The sequence below is a fragment of the Nanorana parkeri genome, unplaced genomic scaffold (assembly GCF_000935625.1).
Source record: "Nanorana parkeri isolate BGI_ZX_2015 unplaced genomic scaffold, ASM93562v1 scaffold1808, whole genome shotgun sequence".
Lineage (NCBI taxonomy): Eukaryota > Metazoa > Chordata > Amphibia > Anura > Dicroglossidae > Nanorana > Nanorana parkeri.
In genome coordinates, this window is record NW_017308076.1 from 278,141 (window position 1) to 291,354 (window position 13,214).

At 41.9% G+C, this 13,214-nt stretch overlaps 1 protein-coding gene across 1 annotated transcript in view; it reads right to left on the reverse strand.

Annotated features, from left to right (window-relative positions):
* FBXL18 (F-box and leucine rich repeat protein 18) overlaps nucleotides 1–10,890 on the reverse strand; it is a 47,668-nt gene extending 36,778 nt beyond the window's left edge. The window contains exons 1-2 of the mRNA XM_018571674.1: nucleotides 10,882–10,890; nucleotides 6,260–7,785 (exon numbers count right to left, since the gene is read on the reverse strand). Coding sequence (XP_018427176.1) covers nucleotides 6,260–7,785; nucleotides 10,882–10,890 — 1,535 coding nt within the window. The remainder of the gene's footprint in view (nucleotides 1–6,259; nucleotides 7,786–10,881) is intronic.
* Between the last annotated feature and the right edge of the window lie 2,324 nt (nucleotides 10,891–13,214).

The following is a 13,214-nucleotide window of genomic DNA, read 5'->3' on the forward strand; positions in this document are numbered from 1 at the left end:
TATATATATATATGTATAATAATAACGGTGCAGGGGTAGGGGGACCGGGCGGGGGGGCCCGGCCTAAAGCCGTGTAGGGGGCCCCGAAATTTCTGATGGCTGCCCTGCTAACAATGCGGATTCATACAAAGATGTCATACTACGGTAGCCAATATGATCACTGTGTTGCTGGAGACAGCCGTCACAGAAGGTAAAACAGTCACAAATCCCTGACAGCTGATGTCACATGGTGCTTCTCGCTTATTTGGTCAAGGTGATTGAGCTGTCCTACCAGCTTCCAATCATCACTCTATGATTGGGAGCGGTCAGTGACAGCGCAGTCACAGTGCTGGGGATTGTGTGAGCATTGTCCTAACACAAAACAGCAACACATATATGTGGCAACATGGAATAAGGCCCACTTTCATGCTAACACATATATTTATATGGCTGATGGGAAGGAGTTAAAAGGACACCTGCACCTTTTTTTAACCAATCAGCTTCCCCCTGTTTCTACCCACCTGTTAGCTGACTGATTGAAATGGAAGCATTAGCAAAATTTTGCTTTCTTATTGGGTATTGTCAGCTTCACCCAAGTGTATACAGTAATGCCAGAGGCGAGTGTATCAACATACAGCACTGCTGAGGTAGAATGGTGAGCATTGAATGCTGCTAATTCTCCTTAGCATGTCCATCAATCAGCTAACAGATGGGAGAAATGAACAAAGGGAAAGAGGGTGAAAGCGCATTTCGATGGGTGCACTGAATGCTGGGGCTTGTAGAGCACAGGCTAGCACCTACTATGACCCCTTTCCTCCATAGGATGATTAGTTAGTGATAATGTAAGCCGCCACCATTTACGTTGATTTTAGCAACAGAATTAAGTTCGGCAGACCAACGCAATATCTCAGTTTACATGAAAAAAAGGTATAGCATTAATATTGGTGGTTTAAAGCTACACACCACACTGGGTGTGTAAATTATCATTATAAAGCTGGTTGTTATGTGCAGAGGGTGGCTGCAAAGTATGAGAGAGAGATGCCCCAGCCTCATGCACAAAATGTCTAGTATTTTTTTCAGAGAATTTAAGACATTCTGTGATTGGAGGAGCAGGGCTGTGACATAATTTAGCCTCCAATCACAGAATGCCTTGTTTTTTTTGAAAGAATACATTTTGAAGATGGATGACAGTAAGGAGGGGGCGGGTGATGCGACTGGAGAACTGGGCTGCTTGAGTCACATCACTCCCTCTCTTTGGTGCCCAGAAGCTGGGCGTTGTGTGCCGGGGATCACGTGCTGCAAGGTAATATTTTTTTTACTTTGTAGCAACCCTTTGCACATAACATAACAAGTGCAATTGTCCATTAGAGCTTATTACTCCCTTATTACTCCCTTTTTACATCAGGTACATGAACCTAGTGGATTGTGAGCCGAACATGGTCCTTCTCCTCTCTTCCTTGTTGCCCTCAACCAATGTAAGAATTTAAACTGAATCAAGCCCCAAACTGTTGCTGCATTTTAAATAGATCTTTTATTATCAGGTGAAAATATTTAAAAACTACAAAAACCTAATACGCACAAAGTACATTTTTAATACACAGGCTTGGCTCACCGAGTTATTATAACACTGCTACTTGTTTTAGCTCATGATGATTTTCTCCTAAATAGGATCATTTCACAAACATAAATGTCACCAAGCTGCCTACTTTCTATTTCCACAAAAAATGTACATTTATCTACTGAAAGCCCCATTTTCTCATAAATTGTTATTTTAATTCAGGAAGTGTAATTTTAGCACTCCATCAAACAGCTCTTTTTTTCTGCTCTCCTCACCACATACAGATATTGAAAATTTGTAAACTGACTTTTACATTGATTTTGTTTTTATAGGGGCCGGTAAAATAACACCGATATTGTTATAATAGCACTCGTAGCATGTTTTTTGTTTTTTTTTAAGAAAAGGTATTTTGGGTGAAGAGATAGGCATGTGAACATTTAAACAAAATAAAAGTTGCAAAGATATTATGCGAAATACACCTGGAAAAGGTAAGTGATGACAATGTGTTGAGAGATATCAACATAAAGAAAATGACTTCAATGCTCGGAGATTTGGACTGCAAATTGGAGTTGTTTGTCAGGAAGATTATGCTGACCGACATGCGCAAAAAGCTAGTGAGAACAAATGGATACACACATATCTTGATACAGGCTCTGCCTTGCGTGCTCATGCCAACTAGTAGTGTTAAGACCAAATACCCTATTTAAGGCTCTGCATTGCATTAAGAGATTGCCAAGTGGTCTTCAGCTCTTGTGACCAGACCTGTGTTCCTGTTTTTACTGATACTGACCCAACTGTCCTTGTGACTGGTCTTGACCTTCCAATATTGACCCTGGGTCATACATAGAAATCAGGAACAACAGCAGCACACTTGGTTGATCAGAACAAGCGCAAGGGCAGAGACCGAATGGACAACCTGGAGATTAAATAGTGAGCTGGTGTTTGCATCATCACTTTGATGCAGGAATTTGCCAGGCGTTTTGCCAGAAGTAACAGAGTGATGATAACGGGTTTGAGCATAAGAGGGCGCAAAAGAGGAACTAACGGTGCCAGAAACACTACACAAGCCATGCTGCAAGCAATTAGACAAGGAAGGGTAAGAAACCCTGACACCCTGGAGGCTAAAGGTGCAAGAGAGGCCACCAGTACATTGGTCTCCACTAAGTACTCTGCATTGTTATTCTTTATAAGCCTATCACAGTAAAAACAATAAAGTTATGAAAATTGAGCTTGTAATTAAATGCTTATAGAACATATTAATATATTTTCCATTCGCTAAAAATGGTTGTATTTAGGGCTGCAACAACTAATCGACATAATCGATTATAATCGATTATTGAAAAAGTTGTCAACTTTTCCAATAATCGATTAATCGATATTACCTTGCTGCTAATACCTGTGTATGTCCACGAAAGAAAGTTAGTCAGGCTTTTACAGATGATACAAGTATAGATCTTACTTTTCTGTTTTGAACTGTTGCTACATTCCAATGTATCAAAGTCATCTTAAAGTGTAATTGTGCCTTTTGGTGCAGCACCACTTTAATTGACTAACCCCCTGATCTTATACTCACAAGTCACCGTTCAAGCAAGATATCTTGTCAACATCTTCTCCAAAGTTTGCACTCTCTGGTCTATCCTATGGAGCGCTTTCCCTGGAGTACAGGGGGTCAGATGAAACATAACTGCTCTAAAGTGTCACTATACCACCTGCACTTAACCTGTGTGTTTTTAAGAGCCTTTAAAACCCAGGAAAACGTCTCTCAAGCTGTCACTTGGTGTCCCGTGGTGTTTCTTCCTGTGCAGCAACCAGCTCCTCACTGCTTAGCCGAGCGCTCATGTGCCCTCTCCTCATCATGATGTCACACTGGAAAACTTCAGAACTTAGTAAGTACTTGGTGATGGACTCTTCCAACAGTTAATGGGCAGCATCCATGTCACCAGGAAGTGATGTGGGCACTGTGGACTAGACCCTCTTATACTACCAACCAAAAGAAGACGATGAGCCTGTCATATGACCAGTATAGATTAGGTACGGGAAGCTGAAGTGGTAAAAAGGATTTCTTTTCATTGCTGGAGCTGAGCTTTCAATAATAAATGAAGCCCCATATTCATATAACATGTGGAAATATTAGCAATAATATACATTTGTACCTCTCCTAATTCTTTACTTTCCTTCTTTCCCATCACACAGACACTGTTTTTTACAAAATCTTTTTAACATTTTTATGAAATACATCATGGAGTGGAATTATTTTTTTCTGCTGAAAATAAAAACCATGATGTTTTAGGATGTTCCCAACTCTTATTGCATTCTCCAGCACATAGCATAACAAAATCTAACTGGGGAGTGGAATCCCTTGTTCTTGCTGTGGCAGGTTTGCAGATTTGGGAACTTAAGACAAAACATTTTTTATCAGTGGTATTCCAGAGAGACGTAAGAAACTGTTAAGAGATTTCATTTTCCAGCATCAACCAAAAACTTAAACATCAGTTTTTAGTAGACTAAGAAAAATAGCAGCACTTCTCTTCTGCAGTACCTGCATAATACCAACTTTCATTACCCTGCAAGTCATAAACAGACAGCAGAGACAAAAAATTGTATTTATAGGTGCTTCGTTTTGAACGACAATCAACATAAGAGAACCCAGAATTAGACTACAATGCCGCACAGAGATTTGAGAGACGAGCTCAGCAACAAAAGACCACTAATATTTTATTATGCAAACAGGTATTACTGAATTTAAAAGAGAAGTGCATTTTTTTTTGTGTTCCCCACCCGACTTAAATCATACCACCCTCGCTCTCCACAGATCCGTACTTAACCATATCCGACAGGCACGATTCCTCTATTGTTTACATCCAGAGCCACAGTGTTCCTTCTGCTGGACATACCTGCACATTACAGCCCCATAGACTCCTGACACAGCCAGAAGTGGGAGACTTGAAGTGCTGGATGTCAACAAACAATAAAGCTGCAGCCTTTGGATCTCGGTTAATACCGAACTGCGGAGGGCGTGGGATCGTGTAGGTCAGGGAAGGGGGGCAAAAAGAATAAGTAAACTTTTTCTAAACATGCACTTATTCTTTACAAGTACCTCCACTTTTTTTACAACTAGGGCTGCAACTAATGATTATTTTCATAATCGATTAGTTGGCCAATTAATAGGATAAGAAAAATTAAATACCATCCTTAATTTAAATAAAATACACAAATGGAGTGTTATAAAGTTTACTTTAGAATAAAACTGAATTCACAATTTTTTGCAATCGCGCTGCACAGGAACGCACGGCATTGTGGTACCGTGCTTTTCAATGCAGGCGATCACACGGTGGGTAAAAGGTGCGTTTGCGGTGCCATTAAAACAAATGGCATTGCAATGCACCACCCGTCGCAGAATTTGCCAGACCAAAACCAAAAAATTACTTATTTTCCCACCTTTTATCATTTTTATTTTAATAATTGTATTGTAAGCACATGGCGCCTGAATAGGTTCAGCCAGGAAATGACAGCTGCCAGTGGCAAGATTCCTCGGACAGCAGTCGAATGTAAATACAGCAGGTAGTGGGCTGGTGCAATAGCCAGCCTCCTATTGGCCCCTTCAAATTGCAACTGCCAATAGAAGGCTGGATATTGCACCCGCACACTGCTTGCTGTGCTCTTCTCCTAGCATGGAGGAGAGAGCTGGGAGACCCAACCAAATAATCGATAACCTATATAGATAGGTTGTGATGAAGGGGGCGTTGCTTCTGAAATATGTAAACCCGTGGAATACTTGGGGGCAGAAGACTCTGGTTTAACATCAATACTCCAGCTCGTCTTTGTTCGTGATTTCGTTTACCCATCCTTGTTACATGCCTGTGTTCTACAGTTGTTTGTAAGTACAGCCCTAGCTGTGTGCCTTCTTTTTATTAAATACTGTTTTACACTATGGAGGTGCTCCTTTTTGCTTTATGTTTTCCAGTTTGTCGGTTGCCCTGACCAGTGGGAGCTGCATCACTAGTGTTACTAGTTTGTGTGTATACAAGTCGCGGGTGCTGGCGCCGGTGTTTTTTTGCTTTTCCTCTAGTTATGTGACTATAGCAGATAGACGTTTCAACTTCAGCTGGCCATACACTAGTAGATCTACAAATTAACAGTTGTACTAAAGAGCTTTCTTTACAACCCGATAATGCCACCAGACATTTGACGAATGTCGGACAAACTCTAATTTGATTTTGGAACGAATTGAGTTTCCCGAATAAAAACCACATTTCATTAGTCCGAGAACAATTTTCCTTCCTGCTCCTTTGAGTTTGGACGAAATCGATCATAAATTTGACCCCTTCAACTAATAGAAAGTCAAAAGAACGTTCGGTATGACTAAGGCCCAGTAAGGCAAAAACACGTCATGGTTCTTTTTTGTACAGAGGCATGTGGAAAAAAATTTGATCTTCTTTGGAAGAGCATCGTATGCCAGTTTTGGAAAGAAAGTCCTTTTGTACGAAAGTTATTTAAAAAATCTAAGCAGTGTATGGCCAGCCTTCACACTCAAGAAGAAGCAAGTGAAGGAGGAATCGAATGTAAAGAAGTTGTGACTTTCTATCAAACAGCAACAGGTAGTAGATCTGCATTGAACCATTAATAGTGAGGATGTTAATTTTTAACAAAAGTAAAGTTAGACTTTAAATCTATTAGACATTAACAGGAACCTCTAGTAAAATGTTGGTTAATAAGTCTTACCTTAGATCCTTTAAACATTTGCAGTGTGTCAACATCTCACACAGTGAAGACATGTACATTACTTTGCCCATCATACCAATATTTGCCAGTGACAAACTACACAGTTGTTGGCAGCTTATGCCAATATTTACGAGGCTGGAACCTGCAACTATTCCTGGAAGCTGTGCAAGTGTAAGGTTCTCCAAATAAGTAAGCTGGCTGATTGCTGCCACTTCTGCATCCACTACAGCATGTGAACGCTTGCAAGGTGGATAAGTGTTGCGTATTGCTGGATCATTCCGTGGCATAACAGAATAAAAGTTTGAGCCAATGAATTCCAAGACTTTCAGAACTGGCGTTCCCTTTAGGAGTTTCCAGAAGGCAGAGCATTGCTTAGGTATACTCTGCTCTTCAGGTAGTTTTGAGCAAGTCTTCACTCCAACCCGAACCTTTTTGCCAAACATGGGTGGCGCAGCACTAGGAGTAGATAGTGGTGTACAGTTGTAGGCTACAGCACACACTGGCAAAGAAAGAGAACGTAAGTTTTTTAGTTGTGATAAAATCTCACAGAGATGCCTTCCTGAAGTCTCTGAACTGTGATGGTGTGCGGAAGAAAGATTTAAGTGTGCAAGGTTGGAACATGCAGATATTAAATTGTACAAAATGGAGCTATCTATGTCATCTTCAGGTTTTCTTGAATTCAAGTTGGGGATGAGGCATAAGGCACAGCCTTTTAGATTCAAACTAACAAGACTTTTACAGTCTTTTCCACCATTCAAAATCCTCTGTGTAAGCTGATCACCAGAAATCATGCAGCCACTGAAATTTAAGTATGATGGGCAACTAAATTTCATGTTTTGAAGTAAGCAAGATCCATTCAACCAGTATTTAGGCAACTGAAATGCCTCCAAAGACACATTCCTTGCCATTGATTCAAGCAAATTTTTGGTAGCTCTGCTTTCCGCTAGGCTTCCTGGGACAGATATGAGAAACGATCTAAGATTCTCTGGTGTCCGGTCACTAAGCACAGCCAAATACAATCGAACAACTTCCTCATTTATATAACCAGGTGCAAGACGTGCATAGAACAGTCTCAGATTCTGGTAATGGGGTACATTGCTTTCTCCGACCATCAGTTGCCCAGACATTACTGTTCCTTCACGTGTTCTGTCCAAGACTTCAAAATAAAGGAGAAGCCTTTTGAGACTAGTGCAGCATGGCACAACTCCATAGGATGGTACATAGACAGTTTGTTTTAGTTCCTCTAGATGACTGAGTGTTGCTTTGCATTCACTACTTAGCTTTCCGGCATCAAACCCTGCATTGATATCAACCGACAAAGAGCGCAGATGATGAAGATCTGAAAGAATTTTGGAAAGACGCAAGGATGTAACAGAACAGCCTTCCATATTCAGTTTAGTTAGCTTCTTACAGCGTGATAATATGTCCACTGTTGGGGCAGACAGCCAGTAGCACCCACTTATGTCTAGTTCAGCAATGTCCCTACATATTACTCTCAGCATTTGTTTCACGTGTTCATCATGGGCCTGAAACAAAAGAAATTAAAAATAACTTTTATATAGTTTGCGTAGGTACAACTATAAAACACTCTTAGGATAGACATACAAAAACATTCTAACACCCAGCAGTTACTGGCCTTACATCCTGTCAGCCTTGCTGCAGGAAACAACTATTGGAGATACACTGGAAGAGAAGAGGAACTATAGAAAGCAGATTCTGCAGAAATGAGTCATAAAGAAGCAGCAGTGAACAGATTATTTTACATGCAGCATAAATGCAAATGTTGATTAGTTCACTTTAGGAACATGTTCTAGCTACCAAGAAAAAGAGCCGCTTAACTATTTTCAGTTTTTGCCTATGTACACAGTATTCATGCTTAGCATTATAATGGCATCCAGTGTTAGATAAAATATGAAGCCAATATCAAGTATTCTGACCACCATGACTCATGTAAGCAATGTTAACAATGTAAACAGATTTGAAATCAGCAAAACATATTATGATGCAAGAGCTACAAGGGCAAAAATATAAAATGAAGATGAATAAATGAACATAAAATGAGGACACAAAGATTTCACAGTGTGTTAAAGAAGGTCTTCAGTTCACACAAAAACATTTGTAGAATTTCTAACCATGAAGTCGATCAGATCTTTAAACATTACACATTTGTAGTTTCTAAAACTGATAGGGGCAATAATAAGTTTAGCTAATATCTTAAACCCGGCACCCTGAGTAAACATATCAGGGCCAACCCTGATTAAAATGGAGAATTATGGGGAGAGTGAAATACACTCATCCCCATAATTAGAGCCGACGTGTGACACTGCAGCTGTCACATGACAGCTCTATTGATTGGGAACTGGGCGATCACATACTACTGATTATGGTGATGATGATTATGGTGACAATACATGTATAGCCAGCTTTTCAAGCTTGCAACCACTGATCGCTCAGTTCCCAATCTTCTCCCTGAAGAGAGCAGTGACTGTCAGTTAACACTCCGCATAGGGATTCCCCCCTCCTCTCTCTGCTCCTCCAGCGCTGACTGGAGAGACAGACAGGAGGGGACAGGCACAACTTCTAAAGAGGCAGAGCCAGCTGTCAAACAGGCAGCGGGGTGGTTCCCAACAATAGAGCATGTGGCTCTGCACTGTCAGCATACAGAATCGATATGCAAATATAAACAAAGTGCGAAGGTCACGGGCACGACTGCAAAGCAAGTATTAGGAGGCGGACTTGACTTGCATAGTGGAGAGGGAGAAAGCACAAGTGTACTTTGTATGAAAGTGCACCTATCATTTTAACTTTTATATTCTGAATATGCTGTTTCCTTTCAAACACTTGTGTATCTATTGACTTAATTTCTCTAGGGTGCGAGAGAGGGTGTATGAGTCGCTGCCTTGACTTATTCAGTTTTGTGCGCAAACTTCGGTTTGAGCTACTGAACTCTGTAAACAGCAAGAGCTGTAACCACTTGCTGTCCATGGCATTTTCTTACTATTTGCGCACACATGATAAAATAAACATTTTTGGTTAGAAAACCGCTTCAAACCCCCAAACAATGATATATGTTCTGAAAGCAGAGGACCTTGGGAATAAAACAAATGCTAGTTGCAATTTTCTATGTCGCACCGTTTTTGTGCAAATGTTTATGAAACCAGTATTTTTAGGAAAAAATAAACTAAATTAAAAGACTGTAGGAGACTGTAAGAGTGACACCAGAAGTGATGTAATACACATCACTTCCAGGTCCAGTGATCGGAGGAGAGATCAGCGTCTGGAAGTTGCTGAATCTCTCTCCGATCATTGCAGGGAGACCCGCCAAGCCGCTCCCTGGGGACAGCGGTGCCATGGAAAGCCAACGGCGTCCGCACGGAACAAATGAGCCGACGGCAATCGCAATCGCCTGCTGTTACAAGCGGTACCAAGAACACGGCTGCTGCAGCAGCCGTGTTCATGTTTTAACCACTTCTGCGGGCCACCGTCTATAGACGTATTGCGGCCCGGAAGTGGTTAATAGTAGCCAAATGCTCTGCCTGCTGCCTAAATATGAAAACACAATATATTCATAAGTAATATTTCATATTCATTTAACGAAAAACAAATATACAAACCATTTTATATTTTGTTCAGTAGAACTGGAGTCAGAGAATGCCACACTGTGTCTGGGCTCATGCCGACCAATGCATCATAAACAGACACACAAAACAAAGATGGCAAACAGAGATTCAGACCAGTACTCATATGATATGCGGAGTAGTAACAGAACAAGTTGCAAAGAAATTAACTAGCAAATATAGAATTTGGGTAAGGGAATGGCAAGATGCGGACGGGATTGGGAAAGATATCTGAATATCAAGAAATAAATACTGTGTATAATTTGTTTATAGCATACAACTGATCCTCCTCAACTCAGACACACTGGGGGGAATTTAATTAAAACTGGAGCAGATTTGCACTGCCACCAATCAGCTTCTATCTCTCATTTTCAAATCTTACCTGAGCAAACTGAAGAGAGATGCTGATTGGCTGTCATGGACAACTGGTTCATATTCTGTCTGCTCCAGTTTTGATAAATTCCCCCCAGTGTTATACTGTATATACTGGCATTCTTAGGCCTCATGGACACGGCCATATTGATTCACCCAAGATCTTGCTGGCAGAAAGATCCTGTGTAAAAAGCTTTCAATGCTGCGTCTGAACTTGTAAGGACATACAGTACACCCGCTAATTAAAAGGAGAAGTATGGGGAGAGTGAAGTACACTCATCCCCATAGTTAGAGACGGTGCGAGACACTGAAGCGGTCACACATCGGTTCTATTGATCGGGAAAGGAGCAATCACATACACGCTCAATTCCCAATCTTCTCCCTTCAGACAGGCAGAGCCAGCCGTCATATAGGCAGCAGGGTGGATCCTAACAATATTGTCGGGATCCGTCCTGGCTGCAGCACGGCTCTGCACTGTCAGCATATAGCGGACAATAGCCCTCTATATGCTGAAATTTGGGTCACAAGAGGACACAGTATATGTCCCCCTGTGACCCCTAAAGAGATCTATGGCAAAATAAAAAGGTTGGGTCATAGTTCTCCGTTTATGACCGTATAAACTGAAATGCTTACATTTGTCATCGGTGCTAATTACAGCCTAATGAGTCATTTATGAATCTGCGATGCAGAATGACATCTGCCTTCATTCTGTGCCTGAGCCATCACCTGTTTAGCATGGATGGGGAAATTGGAATTCTGAATCTTTAAGTCTACTGTATATCTGAACTTTGGGTGCAAAGAAAATTCTACAGACCCAGGAAAGTAGACATAAACCAAGAATGGTGTGAATCTTCAAGTTCCTTGTTGCATTATAAACTAGGTGCAATCCATGATACACCATTTTGCTGCCTTCTTTACTCTAAGCCCTGTTCCCAGTCTATCCTAGAGGCCTCCTAAGTGCTTGACGAGCTGTAATTCCATACACCCTTATCATCACCCCATGGAATCTCTACAACCCAAAGCATCACACAGCCTTTCTAGAACATGTAGTTCATAGCCCGATTACATATTTGGCCAGCTATGACATACTGCTGTTGGAATGGCTTTTTGTAAAACACTTTTGCAGATGCAATGCATGCCAGGAGGCCAATTTAATCTATTCTGATGATAGATGCTTGCATCTAATACAAGGGTTGGGTAGTGAGCCTGGAGCTTAGCAAGAACAATATAACATGTAGGAACACTTCCTGTTATGTTGTCAAGCTGTAGGTAACATTACAAAGCATGGGCTAACAGCGCCCATTGGCTAAACATTTTTACTTTCCTTTCTCATATGTTCCAGGCTTAAGATTTTTTTTGGATCTATAAAGCTAAATTTAGGAATAAGCATATATTGTCTAAATACAAGATGCGCGTGTGTTCTTGGATCTTGGTGTGCTCTCTATATTTCTGCTAGATCTATGCAGTAATCCAGTGTTAAACTTTGCTTCTGTGCAGGAGCTTCCTGTAATAAAGACTGGTCACTGCTGCTCTCCTTGTGCAGGGTGATTGGTCTTTTATCTGCCCTCTCCTGTAGTTAGTTTGTAATGGGTGGGGACTGCTGATCCTCCTCCCACAGCGCTGCTCTCTGCACAAGCTATGTATAGCACAGTGATGATGTCACTGCTACGTTTACAAAGTAATATCTAACTTTCCAAGGCATTTGGTGCACACAAAGTGGAGTTATATCCTTTGTGGCTATTAAGGAATATATTTTAATGAAAGTTGTTGTTTTTTTTTGTGCCTGGAGATAAGCTTTAAATAAATGAATCAATTTGCTGATATGCCAAAACTCCTACGCAAGTATTCTATTTAAGCCTCTTCTCCCACTAAGTCAGGGGTTACTTGGCTTTTATCTATACTGCTTGGAATAGGTTTACCCGAATGTGTCTACATAAAAACCAAGACTGTATTCTAATTTTAGGAAGGAATTGGACCAATGGATGTTAACCTCATGCTAATCATTTTTTTTCTGTTTGTTGAAATTAATCTTTGTTCACTTGAACACTTTAAATTGCAGGCTGACATGAGAGCAGGTTTCTTAAAGTGCTTTTACATATGTTCACATACATTCCACAGAGCCCTGGCTGCTCTTAACCGCAAGTAGCAACTGTTCCTAAAGTCATGGACAAAGGGCCGACAATTTATTTGTGGCCACTAACATGGGTTTGCGGCGGTCCCCTTCCCCTCTTTCAGTTTAATCTATTTCTCCTCAGGGCATTTTAATTGCATTGCCCCTTTAAAAGCATTGACCCCTTTAAGAAACGCCTTACCTGTTTAGGCGGGAAAATTGTCCAGCTTCTAGAAGATTCTGTGGGCTCACCTCTCCCTATAAAAGGTCAGCACCTGAGGAGCAGAGGTCACTCGGCTGGACTCACAGCGCAGCGAGCTCTGCTATAATACATGAAGACCCTGGTCCGTCAGATCCTGGAGAGGGCTGAAGCCGCCGGAGGAGAAGACTGGCTGCGCCGCTGTCTGGCAGCCGCCGAAGATATGCAGAGCCGGGAAGAAGATCCGGAGCTCGCCCGCATGGAAGAAGAGGAGCTGAGGAGCGCGTCTCATCGCCGCAGCCACCCGCCAGAGCGTCCTGAGGCATCGATGCAGCCTGAAGGAGAGTGGCAGCGTATGGCCGAGCAGCAGCCTGAAGACGTCGGCGGAAGACGGGAGGCGGAGCCAAATGACGTCAGAGCGGGGTGTGTGGCCGAAAAGCGCGTGCGCAGAAGCAGAAGGGCTTTCTCTCCGTCACCAGCAAGGAGAGCAGGTGGGCGGGCCCGTGGCCGCAACCAGACACACCCAGAGCATCCCCGGTAAGACGAGCAGCTGGCGCCCCTTGTAAGGACTCGTCTTCCTCAACAGCAGGGACAGCATCCTTGGATCTCCAAGCATCAACAGCAGCAGCGGCTGCTCCAGCGCTGTTTGTCCCCACA